Genomic DNA, 26,182 nt, shown 5'->3' with positions numbered 1-26,182 from the left:
TCTTCTACTTTCTCTATGGCTGAGTCGCTTTACTGCCTTCACAGTGCAGATGGAGTTTTATCCTAAAGAAGTAAGTTGCCAAGTTATTCTTAGCCCATGGTTTTGTTACAACATTTCCAAAGTGGAGCACTTGGGCTTTGCCTGTTTCAACTTGCACTGGTTTAAATAAAGAAACAAAACAATTTTTGATGGACCAGAAACAACATTTCATTTTATTTGTGGCTGAAAACTGGTTTTGTTCATTTGTTTGTTTTTTCACAGCTATGGCCAGTTGTGGGAGATAAGGATACATTAGTAGATTCATGCTTTACAGCTTATTATGGAATGCAGACCCCCCAAATTAATTTGTTTGTTAACAGTTTTTGGAGTCCCTGGTGGCGTAGCTTACAGACACCTAAGGGTTCACAGGTGACAGGTTGAAGATGAGTGTGCTAGGGAGTAGAAGATATCTCTCCCCTCTGGGCCTCAGTACTCAGCGAACCCAGAGGACAATTTTCCTTTCTGGCAGACTCCTTGAGTCTTCTCTGAGCTGATGATTGGCACCAGTAAGGAGTGCTCTGCTGTCCCTCATGTGAGTCACCTCCTTCCTTGGCATGAGACCACTCCTCACCTGGTGCAGTGTCTGTCTTCTTCTCAAAGCCTTTCCACTGCAGGCACACAGAACTGTTCAGTTCATGACAGTATCTTGGTCCCAGGCATGCCTGCAGTCGCATTATCGCCTGTGCAGGCATCAGAGTAAGTGTACATGCCTTGCCCATGAACAGCTTTTTCGTTCCTTAGAGGAACGTTTCTGCTGTTAAGTCAGCATGTCGCAGCAGCGAGCCCTGTGAAAAGAGCCTTTGTTCCTGTTCTTGGTGTTCCCAAGTTTCTCTATGCTGTCTCTGTTCTGCGAGCTGGTTGTGCTCTGCAGCACAGCAGGGTGAAGTGACAAGGGAGGAATTCGGGCTGTGGGTGATCTGGCTTTGATGAGAATCTTGTGAAATCTGCCACTCACACAAATGTCTCAGGACTTCTCCTTTTCTTCCTTATGCATGCAAATGCATTGTTTACCCTTGCAATTCAAAGACAACTTACTAGTTGTGAAGCACTTCCAGCATTTCCCCAAGGTAAACAGTGCTGGGAGTCTTTGGACAATGCTTCCATTTCATCTTGTGTTTATCCTACATGGGTTCTCAGTAACTTCTGACTAAGCCTTGTAGGATGCTAGTAGGAGCATTAAGGATGGCTAAAATCTGGATGGCAGCTCTAGGCAGTGCCTGTGGCTCTCGCTCGCTAGTGTCTCTCTGTCCCCCTTTTCTTATCTCCCCAATGGCAGGAGCAGTCTGGCTCTCACCGTACCCCAGGCCTTCCTTCTTTAAGATGAAAAGCTGGCATGCCCTATACTGCTGAGATGACAAGGTTCAGAGGTGATCGCAATGCCTCTCTCGGTTCAAGTTCATCCTTTTTTTCCTCCCCCGCATAAAACAGGTTTTGCTGTCACTTGACGATGTTGCTTCTGTGCTGCAGGGAACTTCTGGATCTGACTTGCCGTCTTGCCAACACACTGAAGAAATATGGGATACAGAAAGGGGACAAGGTGGCCATCTATATGTCCGTGTCTCCCTTGTCTGTGGCAGCCATGCTGGCTTGCGCCAGGATTGGTGCCGTTCACACTGTGGTCTTTGCTGGATTCAGCGCGGAGTCCTTAGCTGGGAGGATCATAGACTGTAAGTAGATGCAGACCGGGGAACACACCCCTTTGGATGGTGCTGCAAGACGTACCCCAATTCTGTGTTTTCTTGGCAGAAAGAGAAAAGGTTCATTCTCAGCTGGTGGGACAGTTCACTCTCCTTTGCAAAGTACTGTGAAGAGCCTTTTCCTTAGTGGCAGGCTCAGTATCCTCTGGCCTGAAAATACTTTATAAATTACTTAATGTTCAGTCTGCGCTGGGTTGCTGCCAGACAGCAGTGAAGCTGGAGGGAAAACCAGAGCTTAGGAGTTGGGCCTGATTTGTTCTTTTGCAGTATAATTGCAGTGTTTCTTTGATACTCCTGCTCAGTGCTAATTCTGCGGTCTTGATTGTGATACTGTGATTTATGTATAGCACTGGAAGTGTTGGCACCCTGCCCCTGCTCTGTTAGCTGTTGTACCAACAGACAGAGCTGTTCTTAGCCCAAAGCACTTGTAGTGTTATTAGGTAAAAAGTAATGCTAAAAATAGCAGCAGCAGAAGAAAACAGCAAGTGGCTAATGTCCTAGCAGTCATATGAGTTTCTTTATGGCTAGTGCGAGGGAATAAGTCTTACAGCAATTTTCCTGCTTTTTTTTCTGTTTTAGTAGAGTTAATCTGTAGAGAGTAAGTACACATTTTAGTTATCCCTCACTTTTGGCCTCTTGTGTAGAGGTGATGGGCTAAAGAGCCATTTTTCTGCAGCCACAGCTCTGTAATAACGTAGCATGGTGCAATTTGAAGTGCCCTGCCAGAGTGCTGCTGCATGCTGTGGCTTCCAGTAGGTTTCCTCTCAAGGTACGGGTGAGTTTCAGAAGGCTGAAAGTGTCTCAGAGCAGGGTAACACCTCTGAGAGGCTGCTCAGTTTGGTGCTGTTCACTTCAGTTTGCAGTGGACACTTAGATGCATCCCCAGAGAGAGAGGAGGAGAGAGAGGCAAAGGTACTTGTTCACTAAGGTTGTAGGAAGTCTTGCACTGGTTTCAGTATGTGAGCTGTTAAGCTAAAGCAGCAATATTCACTGTAACACAGGTAACTGGGAAGAAACTGTTCTGTGTGTCGTCTTTGCTAGGCAGAAATGGAGGCATTTAAATTGCAGTGAGTGATATTTAGGCTAGACATTGGGAGAGACTTTCTCATGCTCATGATAGGCACTGGAGTGGACTGGTGGGGACAGGGTAGAATAGCTACCATTGGAGTGTTTTAGGAGGATGGGACTGACAGCTGTCAGAAATGGTTTAGCTGGAGTGGACCCTGCTTCGGGGTGGGGGAGATGGACCAGATAACCTATGGAGGTTCCAGCTACTCGTAATCTCTGTGGGTCTCAGGTTTTAAAGTGTTCTTGTAGGTGACGCTTGGCTATTCTTGACTGATAGAAGTTCTAAGTATTTGTCACACATGTTGTCCTATGTATCATCCCCAAAAGTAATGGGAGCAGGCTGGTATGTCTGCTAATTCTTTCTCTTTTTAGCTGGATGCAAAGCAGTTATCACCTACAACCAGGGAGTCAGGGGAGGACGAATCATAGAGCTGAAAACGACTGTGGATGAAGCTGTGAAGAACTGTCCAAGCATCAAACATGTCTTTGTGGCTCAGAGGACAGATAACAAAGTCCAGATGGGTGACCGTGATATTCCCCTTGAGGAGGTATGTTGGTGTTGTTAAACCTTGCCTGTTTTCCCTTATGTTTCTTGAAGTGTGTGATGTTTACTGTGCTGGGGGAGAGAAATATGGTGCACTAATAAATGTAAGGACCAGCTAACACTGACATCTCTGAGAGACCCGATGCAGGGCTGTTCAGAACACGTGCGAGAGAGTCTTACTGAATGTGTAGATCATACACGCTCTGGTATTTGGCTTTGGTCTTTGATCAGCTGTAGGCTATACTGGGAATCGGCAACCAGAGGAGGTCAGGCAGTCTCCATAGTTTCCTTCAGTACGTGTGCTGAGCTAAAAGTCTATGAAGTGGCTGCAGCACTACAGCTTGGTACTGTAGTGGCACCAGACCTGCCAGCAATGACTGGCCTTTTTGCTGCCTCAGGAGCAGGTTTTCAGTGTGTGCCTGCTCTTCCCGTGCTGCCACAGTATCCTGGTAGGCTAATGGATCCAGCTATGTTGCAGTGACAGCATCTGTACGTCCCTGCAGTCACCTAGCTCTGCAGACACCCACTGGCACCCTGGATGACTCCTTTTAGGTCTGAGTGTTGGCTAGATCATCTTTCTCTCCATCTGTGCCTTTTGGACCTCCTAAGAGAAGATGCCCCTTATGGCAACTGGATCTTCATCCTTAAAAGATTTGCCTGTATTTACAGTCTGCTAGGATTGTGAGTCAAAGCAGCTCAATCTATGTCTGATTCATCTCAGCGTGGGCAGGGGGTATGCTGCTCCACTTTAGTAGTCTTGCAAATGGTGCTGAGATTTAAGGAATGAGTGTTTCCTGAGACCCAGAGTGCACTGATACCATTGCTGTTGTTATACTGTGTTCATACACTCTGTTAATGGTTTGTCATATGCACTCTCAGACAGGACACTATTGAAAGGCAGTGCAGCGATAATCAAGTTCTTGGAGAGGCTTAATATAGCCTATGGACAGTGTTGTGGTTACCTCACGATGGGAGGACAGTGATGGCTTGGGAATATTTGGAACCTGTGCTTCCTGGGGAAGAAAACAGCCGTCGTTTTAATGTGTTTAGGTCGTACTCATGGGACGGCAGCCTCAGGCAGAAGTAGTTTTATCAGTTTGCCGGCAGCAGTAAACAGAAACTACTCATTGTCATAATGCCTGGAAATGACCCATCTGCAGCCAAGATAATTACTTAGGAGTCCCTGTGCTGGTCACATGAGATAGGAGCAACTACTAGGGTAAGTTGAACAGAGAAGGCAGGTTTTATTTGGAAATTGTCTTAATCCTTCTCACTCCACAGAGCACATTATGACGATTTTCCTTAGTCTGCAAACAGCCTGAGGTGCTTTGGTGATCCAAGAGCTGAGCTTAGCCCATTGTCAGTTGTAGGGTCTGAAGCATAACAACAATTATACCATTAATGCTGTTAACTCTGTCATTGCTGATGTTTACAACAGTTGTGCTTTCCAGCTCTTGTGCAATGGCTTAGTGCAAAATTTAAGCTCACATTGTAATGGAGTAAATGAGAAGACCCTCTTAGTTTCAAAAACTGGCGAGTCAGCCTGAATTGGCAGTGCTGAAATGTCACAATAAATTCCTGAGATGAGTGGGAGTGCTGTAACTCAGAGGCTAAGAATTATATCTGACCCTATCAACTCTTAATATTTTATTAAGCTTTGTTTGTCAGACACTTTGAAACAACTGGACCTACTGTTGGTAGTGTTCACTTGTAAATACGGCATTTTTACAGTGTATACCTGTGAAAAGGCAGTACCTAGAAATTCCTTCAAAGAGCACCTAATAACCCTTGCGAGAATCATTATTCATCTAGGACAGTACAGAGCTTGAGAGAAACAAGCCAGCTGTGCTTTTTTTTACAGCCGTATGTTGAGCATCTGGAACACACAGTGATTATTGCAAGTTTGTACATTGATAAGAAAAATGTTCAGTCTTAACTTGAAAAATCTGCAGTCCGGGCAGACGAGCACCCTGCTGCTACAAGGTTCAGTGACTACAAGCATCTCTCTCAAGGCACATTATTTCCCCTTCCTCTGCTGGACTGTGCACACAAGCTGGACCAAAAGTTTTCTCTGACCTAGTAGACATTGCATCCTCCCCTCCTGTGGTTCTGACCATAGGGGTGAGGAGAGGATCTCACCCACATGGCCAAACAGTGGAGTATGTGAACAGAGGCAGGAGAGTAAAGTGCTCTCCTTCTCATGGGTAGAAGCAGTAAGAATTTGAGAATTGAATGGACAGGACAGTCACCCACTGCTGGGGCCAAGCAAGGGAGACAAACACACAGTTTATCTGTAGCGCTGCAGTTTTAAAAGGAAAAGGAAAGTCCTGAATAGTATCCAGCCTGCCTTGCTGCTGCTGTCAAATGTGGTTCAAGTTTCCGTTCATGCTTTGATTTTCTACCAGCAGCTTGCAAAGGCTTGAAGGGTAAGCTACGACCTATCATTTTTTTCTGAAATGTTATTTTTTCTGGCCAATTTCCCTTGACTTCTGCGCCTAGCCAGAGGTATTGGTAGAAAGGCTTGGTGCTATGTGTCCACAGGAACCTGTCCACTAGGTGAGCACATATAACCTATGATACATCCATGAATGTTTGTGAGGGGGCAACAGCAATGGTGGTTCTTTTCTCTGGACACTGCTGACATGCTTACAGATGGAGTATTCATTGGCTCCATATAGCTAAAGTCTTTCTGTCATTACCATCTTTTTTTTCTTAGGAGATGGCCAAGGCAGCTTCTGTATGCACTCCAGAGAGCATGGACAGCGAAGACATGCTTTTTATGCTGTATACCTCAGGTAGTACTGGGAAACCCAAAGGAATTGTTCACACCCAGGCCGGGTACCTGCTGTATGCTGCTCTCACGCACAAGGTAACTTGGCTGGATCCTCTGGAAAAGGTTCACTTGCCTTCTGACGCTACAAATGAGAGGGACTTGGACCGATGAGGGGTGCTGTATTCTGTGTTTGCTGCCCAATTGGTTTATTGGGTGTAAACATACTGAAAAATGTCTGAGAATGTGTAATTAATCTTCAGGATTTGTTCCTGAGGAATATAATACTATGCAAACGAAAGCCTAGAGTTATGAAAGGAAGGAAACTGCCATGCTGCTACTTTTGGATTTAAAATGTGCTAGTGTTGCAGGCCAGAATTTGCAAACATTAAAGTGATGCAGCTGAGGAGATTCTGGTAAGTGTCTTACTGGCATTGGTAATGTGGATTTTACTGTAGTATTTTGCAGTAGTGGGATGCTGGCCTTTTTTATTTCAGAGAGGATCTGGTCTCTTAACATAACCTCTTTACAGAGCATTTGTCTGAAGATCAAAAGTTACATTCATTCTCTGTGGTTGCACCTTTGCGCTGCTTTTCTGTGTGATCCTTCCTTTCTCATGGGGAAAAAAAAAAGTCAAGGCGCTGCTTCGTGAAGCTTCGGGTCTGAGCTCTGCCTATGAAAAGGTAACAGCGAAATGTGGAGAGGACTGTGGTGAAAGATCTCTGTCTGGTTTTAGTGGTATCACCCTATTTGTAATCACACACGGTTCAGGCAGAGGTTTTCTTCCTTTAGGCTAACACAGTTGAATTTTTAGAAGATTTGAATGTGCAAGTGTCAGACTTCTCTGCATGAAGGGTGTTTGTTACGTCAGCTTTTCTAAGTGACAGTGTAATCTGCAAGGCACCGCTTTCTTAGTCCAGAAGGTATATCCTGCACCCTGGTACAGACATGCAGGGAGGCACTGTATACAGCTGTGGTGCCTTTAGAGGTACTTCAGAGACTGAGAGGGAAAGGCAAAAGTAACGTGAGAATTGACTCTCCTAGGTAGAGAGATCAGCTGACTTGTGTGGCCTCTGTGGTCTTCACACACTCATGTGTAACACTTGTCACACACTCATGGGGTCTTCTTTTAGTTCTGATCTACTTTCTTTGATTTAAAACATAAAACTGACTCTGCCTTATGAGTCAGAACCTCTTCACTGTACATTAGACGAGTTAGATTTACAGTGGGAAGCATTTTCCATAACCAAGACAAGATAATGAGTTCTCCAAAGTCTTTATCTTGAATTTGATGAGCAGGGAGAGGGTAGCATCTGAAAAGCAATACACTGATAGAGAAGCTGAGCAGCTAAGAACAATTCTCAGAAAATGTTTTGTGGGCAACTATCAGTTTCTCCAGCTTTCTCATGGAAACCTGTTGATATTCGTGAGGGGTCTGAGCCTCTGAGGCTTCTCTGCAGTTCAGGGTCAGCTCTGCTACGTGGACTGCCTGGAGTAAGCAGCCTTAGGTATCCAGGACTCTGGGCTTTGGTCATAGCTTTGTTGCTCCAATCTCAGCAGCTGGTGATAGAGCCATGCTCCCTGGATGTTTACAAAAGCAGTAGGAGCCTGGGGACCCTGGTACTGGTCCCTCTGGCTTGTTTCCTCACCTTGGGCTGGCTTTTATGCAGCTGTGTCCTATGTGCCTGGCTCCACTTGCCCTGCGTGCTTTCTTACACCCGCTTGGATGTCAGTCCAGCAGCTTACCTTTAAGCTCATTGCACCTGCCAACAGAAAGTCAGCTGGCCTTACATTTATCTTCGCAGTATGTATTTGACTACCAGCAAGGCGATATTTTTGGCTGTGTGGCTGACATTGGTTGGATCACGGGACATAGCTATGTTGTGTATGGACCACTCTGCAATGGAGCCACCTCTGTCCTGTTTGAAAGCACTCCAGTGTACCCTGACCCAGGTGAGGAAGTGGTGGGCAAAGGTTTGACTAGACACGGCAGTGTGACAAAGGAGATTTAGAAACCTGTCCAGTGTGACCTCCCGGCTCAGGGGAGGTAAGCTCCATTTCTTTGTAACATGTGTCTATGACATTCAGGAGCATCTGTGCTTCCAGGGTGGGGAAAAAGAAAAAAATTTGCCATTGGTATTGCTCTGTGCTTACATTAGTCACAGCTTTAGCTTTGGCTGTTAACCTTCCTGCTGAGCATTTGCAGAAGTATGTCAGTGCTAGACAGATTAAAAAGCCTGTTTGTGATTTTGCAGGTCGTTACTGGGAAATGGTACAAAGGTTGAAAATTAATCAGTTTTATGGAGCACCTACAGCGATACGCTTGCTGCTGAATTACGGAGAAGAGTGGGTGAAGAAATATGACAGATCTTCCTTGAAGACCTTGGGATCAGGTAAGGGTCATGAAATCTTCATCTGAAATAGACAGGGGTTTCTAGCTGGTGAAATGATGGTACCAGAGGAGCCCGGCTGACCAGGTGGGATGTGGTTAAAATAGATGATAAAGCAGGCTCCCTGCCTGGCTATTCAGATCTTTTCTCAGCAGAAGAAGAAACAAACTGAAGTTGCAGCCATTGAACCTTAGTGTGATGAGCTTTCCTAGCTTATTTTGCAGGATCATATTCTTTGCTAAAAAGATTTGTCCAATGGTAAATGACATCACTTTGAAATTTACTGGCTTAGGTGACCCAAGCAGCATTTTCCTGTGTTATTTAGGATTCTAGAGGTTCTTATATGTGACCTGCATTGATTAGTTACTCTCAGTGATATTTGTTGCTTGCCTTTTGGTCTTTCTGGAAAAAGTCAGTTCTCAGTTACATGACTGCATTGCAGTCCTTTGCACATCCCAGAAGCAGTGCTGTAAGCATTCTGCTTAAAGATCATGCATTCAGCATGTGGTGCACCAGAAAGGAGAACGAACTGCCTGCAAGGCAAGCCCCTGGGTCTCAGGCTGCTTCCTTTCTTATTTTGGTCTAGTGGGAGAGCCCATCAACAACGAAGCTTGGCAGTGGTTCTACCACGTGGTGGGAGAAGGGCGCTGCACCCTCGTGGACACATGGTGGCAGACAGGTAAAAGGCATCCTCGGGGAGCGTGGAGGGCCCTGGCCGTTGACATGTTGCTGGTGGGTAGAGAGGGATTGGTACATTTCAATTTGATCCAACGAGTCTGTCAGAAAAATACTACTGGCATTTCGATCAGCTTTTGAAAGTCACTGGGGAGTTTCAGCACGTAATAGCAGTGTAACAGCATGTAAAAGCAATAGCAATGTTGGTATTTTTTTCTTTTCCCCTCTCAATATTCTTCAATATTTTGAATGCCAGAAAATCTCCAATCATTCTAGAAACAGGAGGCAGAGATTGCATTTCTGGACAAAGCTGGGAGTAGGCAACTTGAATTGGAAACCTCATTTTCAATAATTTATCCAACTGTACTCACCTTGATATGGTCTTATCATGAAAAGGCATTTATAGCACCATATAGCCACAACCTGTACTTAGGTGTGCTTTGTTTCCCTGCCTGGGAATGGTCAGAGGAGGATGGAAAACTGAGCTGTGTAGTCAGAGGGATGTAGTGCAGCTGCTCTGGTGGATTGGAAAGGAGTGGGTGGAGGCTTGCTGGCTGTGCATCAGGTGGGTAGGGGACAGTGGCTGTCAACCAGCAGGGCTGCCTGGGAGCAGCTTCTCCCAGGAGTGAAGTAGTGTGCTGTGGTTGCTTTGGTCCTGGACATTTGATGCCTCAAAAACGAATGTGCTTCTGTTTCGGCAACGTGCTTGGCCCAGCTATGTGCATCAGTTAAGGCTGTTTTTCCATTTACAACCTGCTGGGCAGAGTGACTGCCTCTCAAAGATCCCTGTCCAGTTGGAGCAGAGCTGGTCCCTGCCGCCTGCCCTCCTGGGCTGGCAGTGGAGAGGGGCCACAGCGCTGCACTTTGGCTGGGGCGGTGCTGCCTGGTGGGAGCTCTGTGCTTGGAGTCCTTCAGCTCCTTCCCGGCTCCTTCCTCAGTACCTGGTCCTCTCTTCTGGGCAGCAACATTCAGGAGTTGCTAAAGTTGTCTTGCAATATGTCCTTCTCAAGTTGTGAACCACAGTTTGCCATGGAGCTGTGGACTTAAAGGATGCAACAAAGCTGCTGGCATTCTACCTCTCCTGAAAAAAAGCCATCCCTACCCTTAAATTTCTAGCTGCCATTGGGCAGAATATTCATTCCCTTTCCAGTCTAGCTGCTCCTGATTTCATCTGTATTCCTGCTAGCAGGCTCTCTCTTCCAGATCCCTGTGGCCTATCTCGATGTGATGAATTAGCTTCTGGCACACAACCAAGTTCCATTTAATCCAGACCAGACTTGCAGACTCTTTTTATTTTCAGATTTGAAATAAAACGACCTAGAATTCGGTGCAGCAATGTTAACTACAATCTACTTCAAGTACTGATCTCTTAAACCATCTGGGCTCTCACATGCTGAGCAGACGGAAAGCTGACTGGCTAGGTGCTATATGGTTTCCTCCTTACTGCTTTGAAATAAAACATCCTGGAGAAGCAGTTGATTACTGTACAGTGTCAGAGTGGAGAAGAATCATTTTTTGCCCTAACATTTTTTGTTTGTTTGTCTTCAGTTAACTGGTGCATGCAGTGTCTTCTATTTCCTCCGAAGTACAGGGTTAGATCTTATATTAAACTGTATTTCTTCTGGGTTTTTGGAGTAACAACTGCTAGGTGAGAGGTTAAAGAACATTTGCTGGATGGTCTGTAAGTGCAGAGCGCTTGATCTTACTGTGAACCAGGCATAGTTTTGCAGGTAAACAGTTACCAGCTCCTGGAAGCATAATATAATGGTAAATATTCATTAAATTGATTTTGTTAGAAAGTAGAATCAATCTTTCTCCACAGTTGATGCTTCCAATAAAAAGGAAGCCAAATTAATCTTGGAAACATTATATATGCCATTTGAATGTAAAGGGAGCGTGGAAAGAGATCACAGAAACAGTTTGATGGATGCTGATTGTGGTCCTGCAGTGTCATCTCTTGTATGCAATTTCAGTGTAGCTTGTTAATTGCGCTGTTGTATGCAGTGTCCTCTACGGTATGTTGCTCTCCAAAGCAGCAACGTGTTGCCAGCTAATAAAACCTGGTAGGCGTAAAGATCAGCAAATGGTGATTTAAGAATCCACTTGGAAGTCTTTGGATGAGCAAATGAGTGAGACAGCAATTACAAGAAGCAATTTAAGCAGTTTGGTGTGTGCAGAAGAGAGAGATGAAAAATTGCTATGGCTCTTACTGTTAAAATGTTAGGTAGTGCTGTGCTGTGATTGACAGTAATAGAATCAAAGCTGTGTTTGAGTTTCAGGTGTAGTTCTTCACAGTGCAGAACAGACACTAGGTGTTTTTACTTTTGTCGTTGGTTTTATAAAAGGTGCAGCTGTTTTATGCAGCTGTGAACAAAAGCTGGGTTTGAAAGACAGCTCTGAATAGGTCCTGAAAGCTTTTGTTGTTGTCATCATCTTACAGCAATTTAGACTGGGCTAGTGTTTCTGACATGGATTGCCCCCAAAGGAGTCAGTCCAATCTATCTAAGGTGGTGAAGACAACACTAGCAGGGAGTACATACTCTACCCTGCTGCCAGACATGATTTACCCATGGCAGAGGGGAGCCTGTTTCGCTGCATCATCCTCCCTGCTCAGACTCTGCTATCCTTGCTTAAAGTCTGGGTTGATTTGCACTATGGTGACAGTATGGGCACAGGTAATGTGGAAGCACGTTTTCTCTTCTGCCAGCTCTGCCTCTAAAGAGACAGACTTCATAAGGGCAAGGTAGAGCCTCGAAGCCTTGCTAGCTGTCATCTGTCAGTGCCTAAAATTGATGCTTTTAAACCGGTTTAAAATAGGACTTGAACATGCAGATAATTTTTAAAGCACCCTGGCCACCATGCAGCTCCTTCTAGAATGTGACTTTACTGCCTTCTGTGTAGCTGGCTGCAGGATGTGTAGGATGTGGCAAAACCCATGTCAAAACAGCTTGCAGTGCTGTATTCAGAATGAGTACTGGCTTAGGAAGAGCAACTATCAGTTTAATCAGGTTACCTGCTCTGATACTGGTTTTGTCTGTGCAAACAGAGAACAGCAGGTGTCTGGGGTGCTTTTTTCTTTTTCTGAAAAAAATCAAGATGAGCTTTTCAAAATAAACAGAAACATGTGAAGTGAATGCATGCCCATCAGTGAAATGTGAAATAATTTTATATGGTCTAAGCCACATGCGAAACTATTTTCTGCAGGTCTGAAGCTTAGGGTTCCTCAGAGAGACCCTCATAGCTACGTCAGGGCAGCTGGATGCAAATTCAGGGTCAAATTCAGCCTTTCCAATCTCTGTTTTCAGGTTTCACAACCTCAGCAAAGCTGGCAGAGGAATGCGCTCCACAAGTGGCAGAACATATCTTTATTTATAGACCTGTATTTCTAAAAGCCTAATGCTGCTTTGTTTTTGTTTCTCTTTTGTGTTTCTGGATTAGTTTTAGAATAGAAAGATCTGATTAAGGTTGGATTCTGATTTAATGTTCATCCCAGCAGGAATTAAAAAGGATGATGAAAAGGTTCAATTTTGAAGAGAAGATAAGCTCAACCTGCCTGTAAGGGCTGGGTTAATCTCATGCTCTGTAATAATAGTAACTCAGACTCCTGAAGTGCTTTTCATGCTAACCTTAGCCAGCTGTAAAAACAGCACCAGGAGATAAATCCCCTGACATTCTTATACTTCCCTTGTGGAATCACTTCTGGGGTAAGAAATGGGCTGGTGAGTAGTGCCCCTGCCACCAGGTAGCCCTGTTAGTGTGAGAAGGACCTGCAAGGGTGTAAGCGTGTGTTAGAGCTGCCTGTATTTGTTGCTGGTTGGTAGCTGGAGGAATGGGTTTATCTGTGAGCTGGCTTAGGGCTAGATGTAGGGAACAGAGCATGTGGGCTGAATCAATGGGGTCTTCACTGTGCCTGAGTGATTTGCCATGGATGGGGCTGTGGGAAGGTTGTTGAACGCAACAGACAGCGTTCTGCAGCTGCAGGTTCCGCAGGCTGTCCTGTGCAAAGCCAGCTGCTGTAGAACCGTGTACTGCTCTCCTCTGAGCCTTTGAAGAGCTAAGCCGGACTGTCAGCCATCCTGATGCTCTGGGGCATGAGGAGCTGCCGTTGCCCTGAGGCAGCTGCTTGGCCACACTCTGTGGTTTGTCACCAGTGTACACAGGGGGCAGTGATTTTTGCAGCCAGCACTGAATGAGGCACTGTGCAAACAGGGAGTAGGAGTAGCTCTTGATCCAGGCTCACCAAGGGGGCACCTGCCTGTAGGTCTCCATTCTCTGCCTGCTGCAATGTGCCCTGTAGACAGAACAGGCCTTGGTGGTGTCATCCTGGCTTCCCAGACTTTGTTCTATGTTTAAACCTGTTTTGTATTCACAAAGAGCTCTTGATTTATCAGGTCTGTGCTGCTTTCAGATAGCTGTCCTACTTGGTGCTGCGTAATTCCTTCCCGGTGGCTTTTTCTTGCAAGATGGCTTTGCTATTCTCTTATCTAACTAAGAACTGGCATCTGCTTTCACCCAGCTTTGCGTGGACCCCACATATTTTGTTTTTCATTATTCTTCCAGAAACAGGTGGCATCTGCATTGCCCCACGGCCTTCGGAGGAGAAAGCTGAGATTGTTCCGGCTATGGCAATGAGACCTTTTTTTGGGATTGTACCTGTGCTGATGGATGAGAATGTGAGTTAAGGCTGTGCTGGGTGCCCAAAAGAAAAGCTGGTGTGTGTTTCCACCTTAATCACCTTTCTGATGGCAGAGGAACAGGATCTGGAAGGATGTTTGTTTCTCCATTATAATGGTAGAATAGGTGACCAGTTTATATATTGAGTGTATCTCAAACGTCTGTACAGATTGCCAACTGGGCATTGCAAGCTGGCTGCAAATCTCTAGAGGAGTGTTTACATTTTCAGCACGACTTTTATGGTCTTACACTGCTTCTGATTAAGAGCTGCTGCCTCCGTTTATGAGAGAAGTCAGAAGTCACACAGCTCCCGGGAACCAGGGAGCTGAACAGTTGGAGCAATGAATGCAACATCCAGTGACGTGGCAAGACTGGAGCAGCCAACGGGACTGGTGGAGTTTTCCAAGGGAAATGCAAGGCATGAGGCATGCGTGTGTCTATGAGGAAACTGGTGCTGGTCTGTGAAGCTGTGTGGAGCGATCCCCACCTGCCCTCCAGCGCTCTGTTAAACAGTAAAGCATGTAATCTCCTCCTATACAGTTTGGTAAGGGAATGCAGCAGTTAACAAAAGTGAAAGTGGAAGGCAGGGGTCCAGGCATTTCCCTGCTAGCCTCACTCCATGCATCCTCTGGCTGCTCAGCACATCTTTGCTGTCATCTTTGCTGGCATTGCCCTCCAGAGAATCACAGGACTCGCTTTTCTTTTAGTCTTTTCTGCTGTGCTGCTGGCCTCAAGGGGTGAGGAAGGCATGATACAGACAGTGCATAGTAGCTCCATGAGTGGATTCATTTTCTCCACCTGTGGCCCTCCGCTGACAGTCTGCAGTGAGCAACAGGGTGATTCTTGCCAGATCAATGACACAGAAGCCCTTACTATTCCTACTTTGTTCACCTGATCATCCTTCCTATGCTTGAACCTGCAGGGAAAGGTTATAGAGGGCAATGATGTGTCCGGTGCACTCTGCATTGCCCAGCCATGGCCTGGCATGGCAAGAACAATCTATGGAGATCACCAGCGATTTGTTGATGCCTATTTCAAAGCCTACCCAGGTAAGGAAAGTGCCATGGGAAGGCAGTTTGCACTGCAGTATAAGCACACTGAATGTTTTCAGCAGCACTTTGTGGTATTTCTGTACCAGCTAGCTCTTGGTTGCTTGAGGTTGTGTGTCATGTATTGCAAGCATGCATGGTCTTAGATAGTGTTGACCTTTCTAGTGTCAAAAGGGAACGTATTTTTTAGAAAATTTTGATGCCCAAATTTTAAAGTCCAAATACCTTTTCTTTGGCACCATTTGTGTCTCACTTGGAAATAGGCATATTGGATGGGAAAGTACCACCTGCATCACTGAATCTCGCCCCTGCTGTCAGAGGCTGTGTTAGATCCCTCTTTTTTAAAAGATGGTCAAGTTGTATCTGGCAAGTAATTAGAAGTGGCAGGGAAATATTTTTTGTAGGAGGGTGGAGAAGACCACTGTCTTCACTTAGGGGAGCAACTGAAAGGGATTTGAAAGATACGAGGTAGACAAGAATTAGAGAGACAATCCTGCAAAATGTACAAAATGCCTTGGAAAATAAGAATGGGAAACTGGTGGAAGAAATTGAATGAGCCCATAGTCCCTCATTATTTACTACGCGTTTGCATATGAAATCTTGTTGATATTTAGTTGATAGTTTTTTAATTGATTTGGAAGGGCAGGAGGCATGACTGAAAGTCCATAAATTAGCCAATAATGGGTCCTGGCAAGAACCACCTTCAGATTTCACAGAACTAGTTGCCTGCTGCTGCTCAGAAGTGCCACAGGAGCAATTTAGATGCGGACATGGCATTGATAAAGAGCCAACAATCTGTGTCACAAGATGTGTCCTCAGTGACACTGGAGTTTCCTGGAACCACTGGGTCTTTTTCAGTTCCATCAAATGTTTTAGACCCTCCAAACACCATGCTTATAGTGTTTTGTTGTTTGGGTTTTTTTCAGCTAATCTGATAGCGGTGTTTCTGCTATGCTCACATGCTGGAGAGGGACTGTTATCTGGGATCTGAATAAAGATTAGTTAGCAAGGAGGGAGCTGTCCCAGTGTAAGCGATTAAAAAAACTGGCAATGTTCCCATGTACAAAATGTAATAGAACTGCTCCCTTTCAGCTGAGCAGTTATAGTTTTCCAGGAGTGCTGAGGTGTAGCTGGCAGCAGACCTGAGTTTGACCAATAGCCTACGGCATGATGGCAAGTGGCATTTGAAGTGGTTTTATCTTAGTACACACCAGGCCTAAACACACAGTTGCTGTAAGCGTGTAAAGCCTAGGGCGATCAGAGAGCCGCCCTTGATTTTGTAAATCCAGCAAAGCATCACTGTTGTGTTGTGTTGCTCGACCTGGTTTTACTGCAAGGACATCAGCCACTGGTTGCTGCTCATTGCCTACCGTGATTTTGCCCATCTTGGCAGAGATCTGAGCTCCACTGTCTTGGTGCTGCTCAGGTGCTTACTAGGAGCCAGCACAGCCCGGGCAGAGCAGACAAAGGTTGGGGATGGCAGAGGGAAGTGGGAAATGCTGTGTGGCAGGTCACCCAGCTTTAAGCTTACAAGGCCCTGCGAGCTGCCTCATCCACTCTACCCTACTCACCATCCTAGAGCATAGTCTGTTCTGCGTCAGAGCCCAAAGCAATCGGCTGGCACACGTCCTGGTGCTGACCACCCATGTCTCTGCTGTAGGTTACTACTTCACAGGGGATGGTGCTTACAGGACCAAGAGAGGCTATTACCAGATAACGGGGCGCATGGATGATGTCATTAACATCAGCGGACACAGGCTCGGGACGGCAGAGATAGAAGATGCAATGGTAAGTTCCAAGCAGGTAGAGGTCCCTTGACAGGGTGTATCTGTGGGGCAGGGTGGCCCTTTCAAAGAAGCTTTATGAATTTAAATAAGTGCAGGGTCTCTTGCCTTCAGGCCCCTGCCCCTGCATACACACAGATGATGGATAATGAATAGCAAATGTGCAGAAGGAAACAGCTCCCTTATCAAGGAGGAGTCATACTGTGGGCAGTCCCTGCAGTTGAGCTGTCAGAGCTGCGTTTCATCTCAGTGATGTTGTGCTGTTGCAGTTGTAATTTTGGATATTAGTGGAGTCTCCATAAGGGATTGTCTCTCCTGTTTGTTCCTTCCCCTCTGCTAACAGCTAACCTCTACTTCCCAAATCCGTGGTTCTTGCTCATCCAAACTAGCTGAATATGCCTGAGAAGTCAGCAGTGCTAAATATGAAGCAACCTTGATTCGTGTCAGCTGCAAAGCTAGCTTGTCATTTTGAGAGAAAATAATATTATCTCAGGGAACTAAAACCGAAAAGTCCTGAGAGCGTTTATCTTCAAACCTTGGCCTGAATATTTATTTCTATACTATGTGCCTTGCCTGCAAATGGCACGTAAATGTAACATTTGATAAACCTGAGCTGTGTTCACATGGCACACAGGATCCTACTTTCTCCTCTGTGAGTAATTTTTTTGTCTGTGTGGGTTTCTGGTCATAGATACAGGATCCAGTTCCTCTCCTACTCTATGCATGTGTATGCATGGGTATATGCAAATATATTTATATGCTTAGATTCCTCTGTGATGTTTTCTTTCATATTTTAATCTAATTTAAGATAGCATAATCCGGCCTTTGGTGTGGGATTCAGATATATGATTTCTTCTGGTCTATAAACCCAAATTGTCTTCTTACTGCAGAAGAATGTTAAATTAAACTATGAAGTGTGACAAAATAAATCGCTGTTGTGTAGTATAATAATAAAAATATGCATTCGGCAAAACAACCCTTCGCCCCTTCTGAGAAGGAGAAGAAGCCTGATTCTTTCTGCCTTCTGGTGTACTTTGGGCACTTATAAACACCAGTCAAATGTGGACTGTGATGTTGGCAGCTTCACTTTTGCTCTGCTGGCAGCAGTTCCTTGTGGCACAGAGCAATGCAGGACTGGTTTTGCTTGTGATTTGGCCATGGCCAGTCACCACTTGGGACCATAGCCATGCACACACAAGAGCACAGAAAAAGAAAGAGAAAACTGGTTTCTAACTGGTGCGAATTCAGCTTGGTGCGCAGTGGGCTTAGCAGTGTATGTAAGTTTGTGTGTTTGAAAGCAGGGCCAATCCAGTGAGTAAATGCTGCTCCCAGAGGTGTGGCCATGGCTGTGGCCACCAGCTGACCATGCAGTAGGAAGGCAGGATCCAGCTTTCCTGTTGTGCTTTCAGCAGGATCTGCCAAGGGAAGGGTGAGATATGGCAAGGTGTTTTGTTCCTAGAGCAACTGGCACAAACTCTGCGGGGCTTGAAGCAGTTGTTATGCTCTGTGTATTTTTATTTCACTTTTTGTGAAGGCTGATCACCCTGAGGTCCCCGAGACAGCTGTGATTGGATATCCACACAAGATCAAAGGAGAAGGTATGTGAAAAGCAGTGTCCTGACGTGACACTTATGCACACTTCCCTTAATTTCTAACCTGGGCTGCATGTTAGGAGGTGCCTGGGGAATGGGAGGGCAGTTATCCTTAGGATGACTGGCATTGCAGCCCCGAGAAGCAAAGACAGCCATGAAAGCAACTGCATGTTCCTAAGCTGGGTACGGGTATTACTCCCTAAACTGTTTTTGCACATAGTGTTTATGTTTGTGGTAGAGCTTCCTTTAAAAGGATTGTTCTCAGAGATGTCCTTTGAACAGAATGGGAACAGTTGATTTGCTTTGGCCAGATTTTGATCCCAGTGACACTTTGGTAATTTATGTTGAGTTGTCATTGTCACCGAGATCAGTCTGGTACATCGACACCAAGACAAGGCTGGGCCATCTTTTGAGGGCTGGAGTCTGACTCCCTTTTGTAAGCAGGATCTATGGCTTTTTTGGCAGTCCCTAAATGGCACATAGGAATGATTTGAAACCTGCCTTGGCATTCGAATGAGCATCCATGGTCTTGCCAGCCAGGATCTAATATGAGGTTTGTGGCTTCCACTCATTTGTCTTCCAGGCGCCTTTGCTTTCATAGTGCTAAAGGAGGAGACAGCTCATATAGACCGTGTCAAAGAAGAGCTCAAAACCATAGTGGCTTCCAAGATAGCAAAATATGCTGTGCCTGACCACATTCTGGTAAGTGGGAGACTGTAACTGGTACCAGGAGCAGGAATGGTCACGTTGAGCAAGCCTCATCTTCCTACCTGCTGTGCTGCTGTGGTCCCTCTCTGGCAGGGCACAGGAGGAAGAAAACTAGCTGGAGAGATCCCTAGGTAGGGGAGGGCAGATGTAGTGGTCTGCATGTGCTCCTTCTCCTTGCCTGGGGATCAGCGGTGACCCAGAGGGTGGCTGTGATATTACAGCTGCTCCAGCCTGCAGAGCAGCTTCTCAGTGGGGCTGTTGACAGAGCATGTTTTACAGCTACCGTGAGGCTGCTCCATTTGGGCCAAGGACTGAACAACCCTTTAAATGGGATGCACAGAGAGTGTTGAGAGCACTGTGCTTAGCAAGAGCTCTGGCAAAGGGGAGCCCCAGACCCACCCTGTACGTCAAGATGTGCTTGATGTTCCTGTTCACCATGCAGCAGCATTAGTGCTCCGTACAGCTCTTGCCCTCAGCTGACCCCTTGCGGAAGCAGTGTAGCAGCGCTCTCTGTGGACCTGTGCAATGAATCAGATAAAAACCCACCAACTGTAGAGAAATGCGTCACTGAGAGGCAGAGTGACGCTTCCCACTGCCCAGCTATTTTGCATTGATAATTAGCATCAACCCCAGATCTCAGAGCAGTGTATGTTTCTGTTGCATAACTGACAGCTGTTCAGCCTGGCCCTGGGAGCACTGATGAACTCCAGGCTCTGTTTCAAGCCTCCTCACCTTTCAGCAGCTCCCTTGTGTGTTTGGGAGAGTGCACAAAACTGCCCCTTAGCTGCTCCCCAAGGCCTGCCTGCATCCATTCCACTCTCTGCTTGGAGGCAGTGACCAGACCACTTCTTTGAGGGGCTCTGGTTTAGCCACATACTTGAAAGGTGGATGCCAAGACATGGGTTACAGAAGACAACAGGAGCAGGCAAGGGTGGCTCATTCACTTGGAACAGCCCAGGACATCCCCAGTGGATTGGAGCAGCTTCCAGAACTTGCAGGTTTGCAAGGAAGCACCTCTGTTTCGCTGTGTTTGGGGTTAGTCCTGAAGAGAAGTCCTACAACTCTTTCCTTGCATGTTAGTTAATGCTTTGGGGTTTTGCAGCCTACTGGCCTGATCATGTTAGCAAAATGTGAGACCTGCTAGCATCTCTGTTCAGTGCCTGAGAACTCTTTACCAGGCTCAAGTTTATGCTAAAGCCTTTGAATGTGCTGCTAAGTCCTTTGCAGGAAGCGTAGCCAAGACATTTATCATTCTTCTGGTTATGAAGGAAGGCAGATAGGCTGACATAATCAGGCAGAGAGAAACATCAGGAGATGGGAGTTATCCCTTGAGCAGGAGACCCTGTAGCTGGTGTGCAGTATTGTGTGCTTTGTGTTCCGGCCCTATAAAGGGGAATATGTCGGTCTGTTCTGGTAATGCTCTGAAATCTGTGCCATCATCAGTGCCGGAGTTTCCAAGTGTAACTAGCTTTCTAGTTCAATAGTTAACAGCTTATTCAGGACATGATTCTCCAAAGACCTGTGCATCCTGCAGCACCCAGCCTGGAGATATACAGCAATGGGTAAACTGGGAAGAAAGTCCACTTAAGGATAAAATTTGTAGCACAAGGAATTGATGCTAGTGATACTCCTTTCCTTGGACATAAACTAGTGTGCTCAATGGTCTAGTATTTCCTGGGAGCCTCAAAGGAGCTGTGGCCATGAGATAGTGTGCTAGGCTTAGGACAGTTCAGCCAGATTTCCTTGTGGTTTCCAGCGGGACCAGGTTCTAATACAGGTGTGTCGTTCCTTTCTCTGCAGGTGGTGAAACGTCTTCCTAAAACCCGATCAGGGAAGATCATGAGAAGGCTGCTGAGGAAAGTAGTCATTGAACAATCAAGCAACATGGGAGATGTCACCACACTTGATGATCCAGCTGTTGTCAAGGAGATACTGGATGCTTACCAGAAATACAAGGAGAAGAGTTGCTCATAACAGGCAGCTCTGGAATCTCTCTCCTCTGGAAACGTGGAAGGTCTCAAATAACCAGCCAAACGACATAGGTCTCTCTTGGTGTTTTTTTTTTAAAACCTGTGTTCCCTTCAAGGGGAACAAGATTTTCCACTCCACGACGTATTTTGAGATGCACAGAGCTAGGAGCAATCTTCAATTTTGCAGAGTCAGTGAGCTGCCTTTCATTGCTTTTAGGGCTGTTGTAGAGCAGCCATTGGTACTTTCCATTAGCTATGATGAAATTTAATACTAGCTGAAGCAAGATGCAGACGTTAATGTTTCTCGTTTTAATGTTACTGTACAGAGAAATGTTTTTATACAATACTTTTGCTGTTTTAAAAGAAGCCTTTGAATACACTTCTTCAGTTTTTCCTTCAGCTTGGATATCTGAGTTTAAGTAGTTGTATTTCACTGCAACTGTGGTGCCTTTTCAGCAATGCTGGGTGTTCTAGTAGATGTTTCACATGTGTTATTAGGGAAATGAGAAAGACATGGCTAGTCTGATAATTCTTTCTTGTTTTTACCCTGTTGTTCCAATACCTCCTTTGGCTTTCCTCTTAAGGATTTGTTTCTACCACTGTATGTCCTGGGGCTTGCCAGAGGTGGTGAGCCTGTGTCCTTTCGTGTCCCACCTAGGCAACCCAGCACTAGCACTTCCAGCTGCAAAACTGAGCCACAAAGCCTAACGCTGGGCTCCTACATGTCGTCAGTGCATTGCCAGTTGCGTAGGAGGGGTCTGGTCCCACATGTTTTTATTCTGCCTTGAGAAACTGGGATCACCAGCTGTGCTTTTAAAATAACTGTCCTCTTTGTTATTGGTGATAACAACTGGATCAATGTTGTCCATTGTGGTTCACTTCATATTAGGAGTGGTGGTCTACAACTGGTAGATCTTTGTTGCCAGTTGGTGTTTTATGTAGTGCCTTTGTTTCTTGAAGTCGCTGTGAAAAGGGACCATGTTTGCTTGCTGTCTGTCAGAGAAGCACTGGGAAACGAACTCCTGAAGTGGTCAAGAGAGGTTTGAAGCTGAGGGAAATGTGCTGGAGGGTTCATTGTGACTTGCTGGGCTGTGTGATTTCTGACCAAGGAATGGTTATTTAAGCCCACTCCCAAATGGCCTGTAATCTTGTTTGTTCCAACGAAGACAGCCACTTGGTATGGAGGTAAATTGGTTCTCCTGTCAGAATGACTTAATTATGACTTAAAGCTTATAATTTCAAGTGGCGCCCTACCACATCTACTCCTTCCACATGCTGCCGTGCTGGTCTTCCAAAGCGTTGTCAGGTGGGTACCCACAAATTGCACTATCCGCAAAGAAGCAGGAAGTGCCTCTTGGATGCCTTCTGGAAAGCAATGGTAGCATTCCAGACCAGCAACCTCAGAATAGCAGGGAACAATGACCTTTGCCTTTCGTATGCTTTCAAAATTGCAACTAATGTATTCAGTGTTTTATTTCTGGACTCGTTTTGTCATGAACACATTTTGATTGAAGCACTCCTTATATATGGGCTGTTCAGAAGAATTTGCTAGTAGGTCTCCTGTGCTCTACTATGCCAGTGAAGGTCATGGAAAAGCCTGGAGGTGCTGAATGCCTTTGAGACTTCTGCCACTGCTAAATTTGGTTTAAGCTGGCTGAAGGGTTCAGAGTGGTTGGAGGGACCACAGAGCATGCCAGGGAGGCATGGTAGAGGACTCTTTCCCCCTCTCCCTGCATGCAGAAGCTCAAGGTGTACGCCAGTGTAGTGTGTACAGTGCTGGTCCCGGGAGTGTGTGCCACAAGGGCTCAGGCAGAGCTTCTCCATCTTGACCTGCCTAAGATAAGTGACTGCTAACCACCATTCCAGCACTGTGGCTGGGGCCACTCCATCAAACCTTGCAGTCCACCCTCTGTCTTTCTCTGATGGCAGTCTGCTTGGTTTAATGGAGCTGTGTGTTTTGGTCTGCTAAACCCCTGAGTAATTGGCAAATTGCCCATTTTTGCCCTAATTTTAGAGGAATGACTTATTGCTGAACTTAGCTGGAGCAGCACTGCCTTTTCCAGTGGGACTGTGTACTGGAAAGACAATTGTGCACCTAGCTGGAGTCAGGAAAAGAAGGAAGGAAATGGCTAGATGATCCTGTAGGACTGGGAGCGGTATGGTGAGTTTTTTGGCCAGCAGAGATTCTGGTACCAAATGAGGAAGCAGGCTGCTTGTAGTATGATGTGTTGTCAAAGACCGATCCCAGAGTTCCTCTGAGTACACTGGCTGCATTTGCTTTTTTTTTTTTTTTTTAAATGTATTTTAAATGTCTCTAGGGACTGGGTAATACAGTAGGGAATATCATGCTTCATTAAAGTTCCCATCCTTCTGACTGAAATCCTTTTTTGCTTAAGGTAAGTAGACACCTTGTGGACTTTGTGGGAAGTCGAAGATCAGAAGGTTTGATAGAGTTGACAGAATGTTAATATTTTAGGAGACAGACAATACATATATACTCTGTTGCCATTGCAGAAGAAAAAAAAAACCCAAAACACTTCCTTAAATGATTTTCAAGTGGGAAGCAGCCAGAAGTTAATGCTTTTGACAGAAAAAGTACGCTCCCTTGTTTAAACAAGTTGTCTCCATGCAGTCTGAAATACAGTGTGGAGGAAGAAAAATTACTTTTGAACAAGATTACACACTTTCCTGTTAGTCAAGAAAGCATTTCCTGTATTACGGATATAGAATTTCCTTGTCCTGTTGACCTGAAATTGCCATACTAAGGTGTGACCCAGTGGTCACAGACACATGGTCTAATTCAGCTGAACTGTCTCACAAAGACTAGCTATGTGAGGAGCAATGTGCTTTGATGCATTGAGATGTTTGTCACACAGTGCCTCTACTCAGGGGAATGGGCATCGCTGTTGTCTCCACTTGCTTGGGCTTAGGGACCACAGCTGCCAGGGAGGTTACAGACTGACCAAGTAGCTGCAGTACCCCAATAAATTCACAGCCATGTCAGCTATGGTGTGGATAGACTGTAGTTACAAACAAGCCTCATACTGTGAACTTCTGAAGCCTTACAAGCACCTTCACTAAAATCACGTCACCAGCATGTGCAAGATGAGAGTGGCACGTGCCTGCCATCCAGTACCACAATGGCTGCTCTCTTTCTTCCTTGCACATTTCCACAGCTGAGCTGTGGTCCTTGGGACGTCCATCTGCTCAGAGTTCCCCTTGGGGTATTCAAAGAGTGTGTGGTGCTGCTGTGGTGCCTGCGTGGTGTTCTGCAGTGGACACAGGTCCTGCTGGGCAGCCTCAGCCCCAACTTCTCTGGGTAAAACTGCACATACGCAAGTTTACCAGCATCAGCTCTTGCAGCTAGTGCCGCGCGCTCGGCTCATCTAATAGCACTCCTAGAAACAGAGCTAGGCAGGGCTTGGAACTGGTTCTTCTTACAAAAAGAAGAATACTGTGCTTCACTGGGTAGGCTTCTCATAGAAAGCTTTGCCAAACAGATGACATTTTCCAGCCAGAGAAGTCCCCCTTTCTTCTTTTTCCTCATGATCTCTAACAACTGCAGTAGTTGCATCTTCAGTGCAAGCCTGAGTCAAGCTTTGCATTTTTGTTATTCCCTGGACATCATGATCATCAAGACTACTGCGTGGTGATGGTGCTTTCTGCTTCTCACACAGCAGTCCCGTTCCCCGCCCCGACACTTGCGGTTCAGGGAGGGGTTTGGCCTGCAGAACTGGCACTGGTGTCCTCAGTTCTTGAAATGCCAGGAAGGAGGTAGCTTGTGAAGGACCCCGGGCCTGCAGTCTTAAGAGCTGATCTTCACTAATCAGTGAAGGAGGTAATGATGTATGTATGCATATAATGATATATGGAATACTTTACAGTGGGATCGTGGGACAAACTTGGGGGTGGTTGCTTCGTTTAGAAAAGCAGAACTGCTGAATTCTTCTAAACCTTGGTGTGTCCATAAGTAATGTATGGGCTATTTGCCAGATTGCCTTTGTAGCTTCATTAAAAGAGATCCAGAGTCAACTTTACCTATTGCTGTTTGTTGCAAAGGACAAATGTGCTTGCTTTTTTTCCCCCACTCAATTTTGCCAGTGAGACCCAGTTGTGGTGCCTTTTTCCCCACTGGAGACGCAGACCATAATTTTCTTAATTTTAGAAAGGGAAAGTCTGTCTTTCTAGAGATGAGGTGTGTGTTGTACAGTCTAATGTTAAGCATTTAATTTAATTTTGTTTTCTTGTAATCACGCTTTAAAAACATTTATTGTCCTTGACCAAAACCAGTTTCTTCAATGATCTCTGTATTTGTATTTTCATTAAAGGAAATATCTTTGTCTGTGTGATGGGTTGGCTTTGCATCATAGGTGTTCGGTCTTCCATCCCCTAAAGCGTTTGGGACTTTTTCAGTTCTTTGGACTTGCTTCCGCCCATCCTGATTATTTTAGTCTGTCAGCACTGACCAAAGATCAGCAAAGGCGTTTGAGATCAGGATGAGTCATCTTGTGGTCCAAACTGCTGTTTTGCTTTGCTGCTTTCCTCTGAACAGTAGCTCACAGGAAATGAGTTACTGCAGAAAACTACCACTGCAAAACAACTCAAAAAGTTGAAGAACTGGCATTTGCATGTCAGTAAGCTGTATGTCTTGGATAAACCACGAGGTCACACTACTCTACACTCATTTTCCTGTGTGATGCAAATGGAGAACAATTAGTAGGAACAATTAATTACCATTAGGTGATATGGACGGTTCAGCTACTAATCTTGTCTTGTGCATGGTGTGCGCAAGTAGAAAAGGAGTGAAAACAGGATGCGTGTGGGAAGCATGAGAGACAGCCTTGTGTACAGAAACTGAATGTGTAGCTGTCCCAGAACAGAGCAGATGAGAAGAAATTTGTTTCCAGGTGCCGTGGATCATTTGTAAGTGCCAGGAATACACCCTCTGCAGGGTGCCTTTAATAAGTGAGGAAGATCGTGTTTCACCCTCTGCGTACCACACAGATAACACTATATTGTAATGCAGGGATGGGCACTGAACATCCTCATTAGCCACTTCTCCTGCTACCTCCAGCAGCTGCTCCTGGAAAGTTTCCAGTGCCACTCAGCTCTTGCAACCCTCTGGCAAGTGGCTCTGACAAGTCACAGAAAGGGCCAAATAGAAAGGCAGGTGCCCCTGTGTTTTGCTACTGCAGCTGCCCTGATTTATTTACTGAGAATTT

The 26,182-nt window shown here is 45.6% G+C and overlaps 1 protein-coding gene across 1 annotated transcript in view; it reads left to right on the top strand.

Moving 5' to 3' along the window:
• ACSS1 (acyl-CoA synthetase short chain family member 1) overlaps positions 1 to 20,964 on the top strand; it is a 33,897-nt gene extending 12,933 nt beyond the window's left edge. The window contains exons 3-14 of the mRNA XM_086460371.1: positions 1,507 to 1,706; positions 3,177 to 3,352; positions 6,065 to 6,217; positions 7,924 to 8,071; positions 8,374 to 8,511; positions 9,095 to 9,187; positions 13,744 to 13,856; positions 14,780 to 14,906; positions 16,567 to 16,694; positions 18,225 to 18,288; positions 18,866 to 18,984; positions 20,791 to 20,964. Coding sequence (XP_086316497.1) covers positions 1,507 to 1,706; positions 3,177 to 3,352; positions 6,065 to 6,217; positions 7,924 to 8,071; positions 8,374 to 8,511; positions 9,095 to 9,187; positions 13,744 to 13,856; positions 14,780 to 14,906; positions 16,567 to 16,694; positions 18,225 to 18,288; positions 18,866 to 18,984; positions 20,791 to 20,964 — 1,633 coding nt within the window. The remainder of the gene's footprint in view (positions 1 to 1,506; positions 1,707 to 3,176; positions 3,353 to 6,064; positions 6,218 to 7,923; positions 8,072 to 8,373; positions 8,512 to 9,094; positions 9,188 to 13,743; positions 13,857 to 14,779; positions 14,907 to 16,566; positions 16,695 to 18,224; positions 18,289 to 18,865; positions 18,985 to 20,790) is intronic.
• The last annotated feature ends 5,218 nt before the right edge of the window (positions 20,965 to 26,182 follow it).

This window comes from Leptosomus discolor, chromosome 2 (genome assembly GCF_034619465.1).
Source record: "Leptosomus discolor isolate bLepDis1 chromosome 2, bLepDis1.hap2, whole genome shotgun sequence".
Taxonomy (NCBI): Eukaryota; Metazoa; Chordata; class Aves; order Leptosomiformes; family Leptosomidae; genus Leptosomus; species Leptosomus discolor.
The sequence above is the reverse complement of the archived record's forward strand: the minus strand, read 5'-3'. Positions and strand labels throughout refer to the sequence as shown.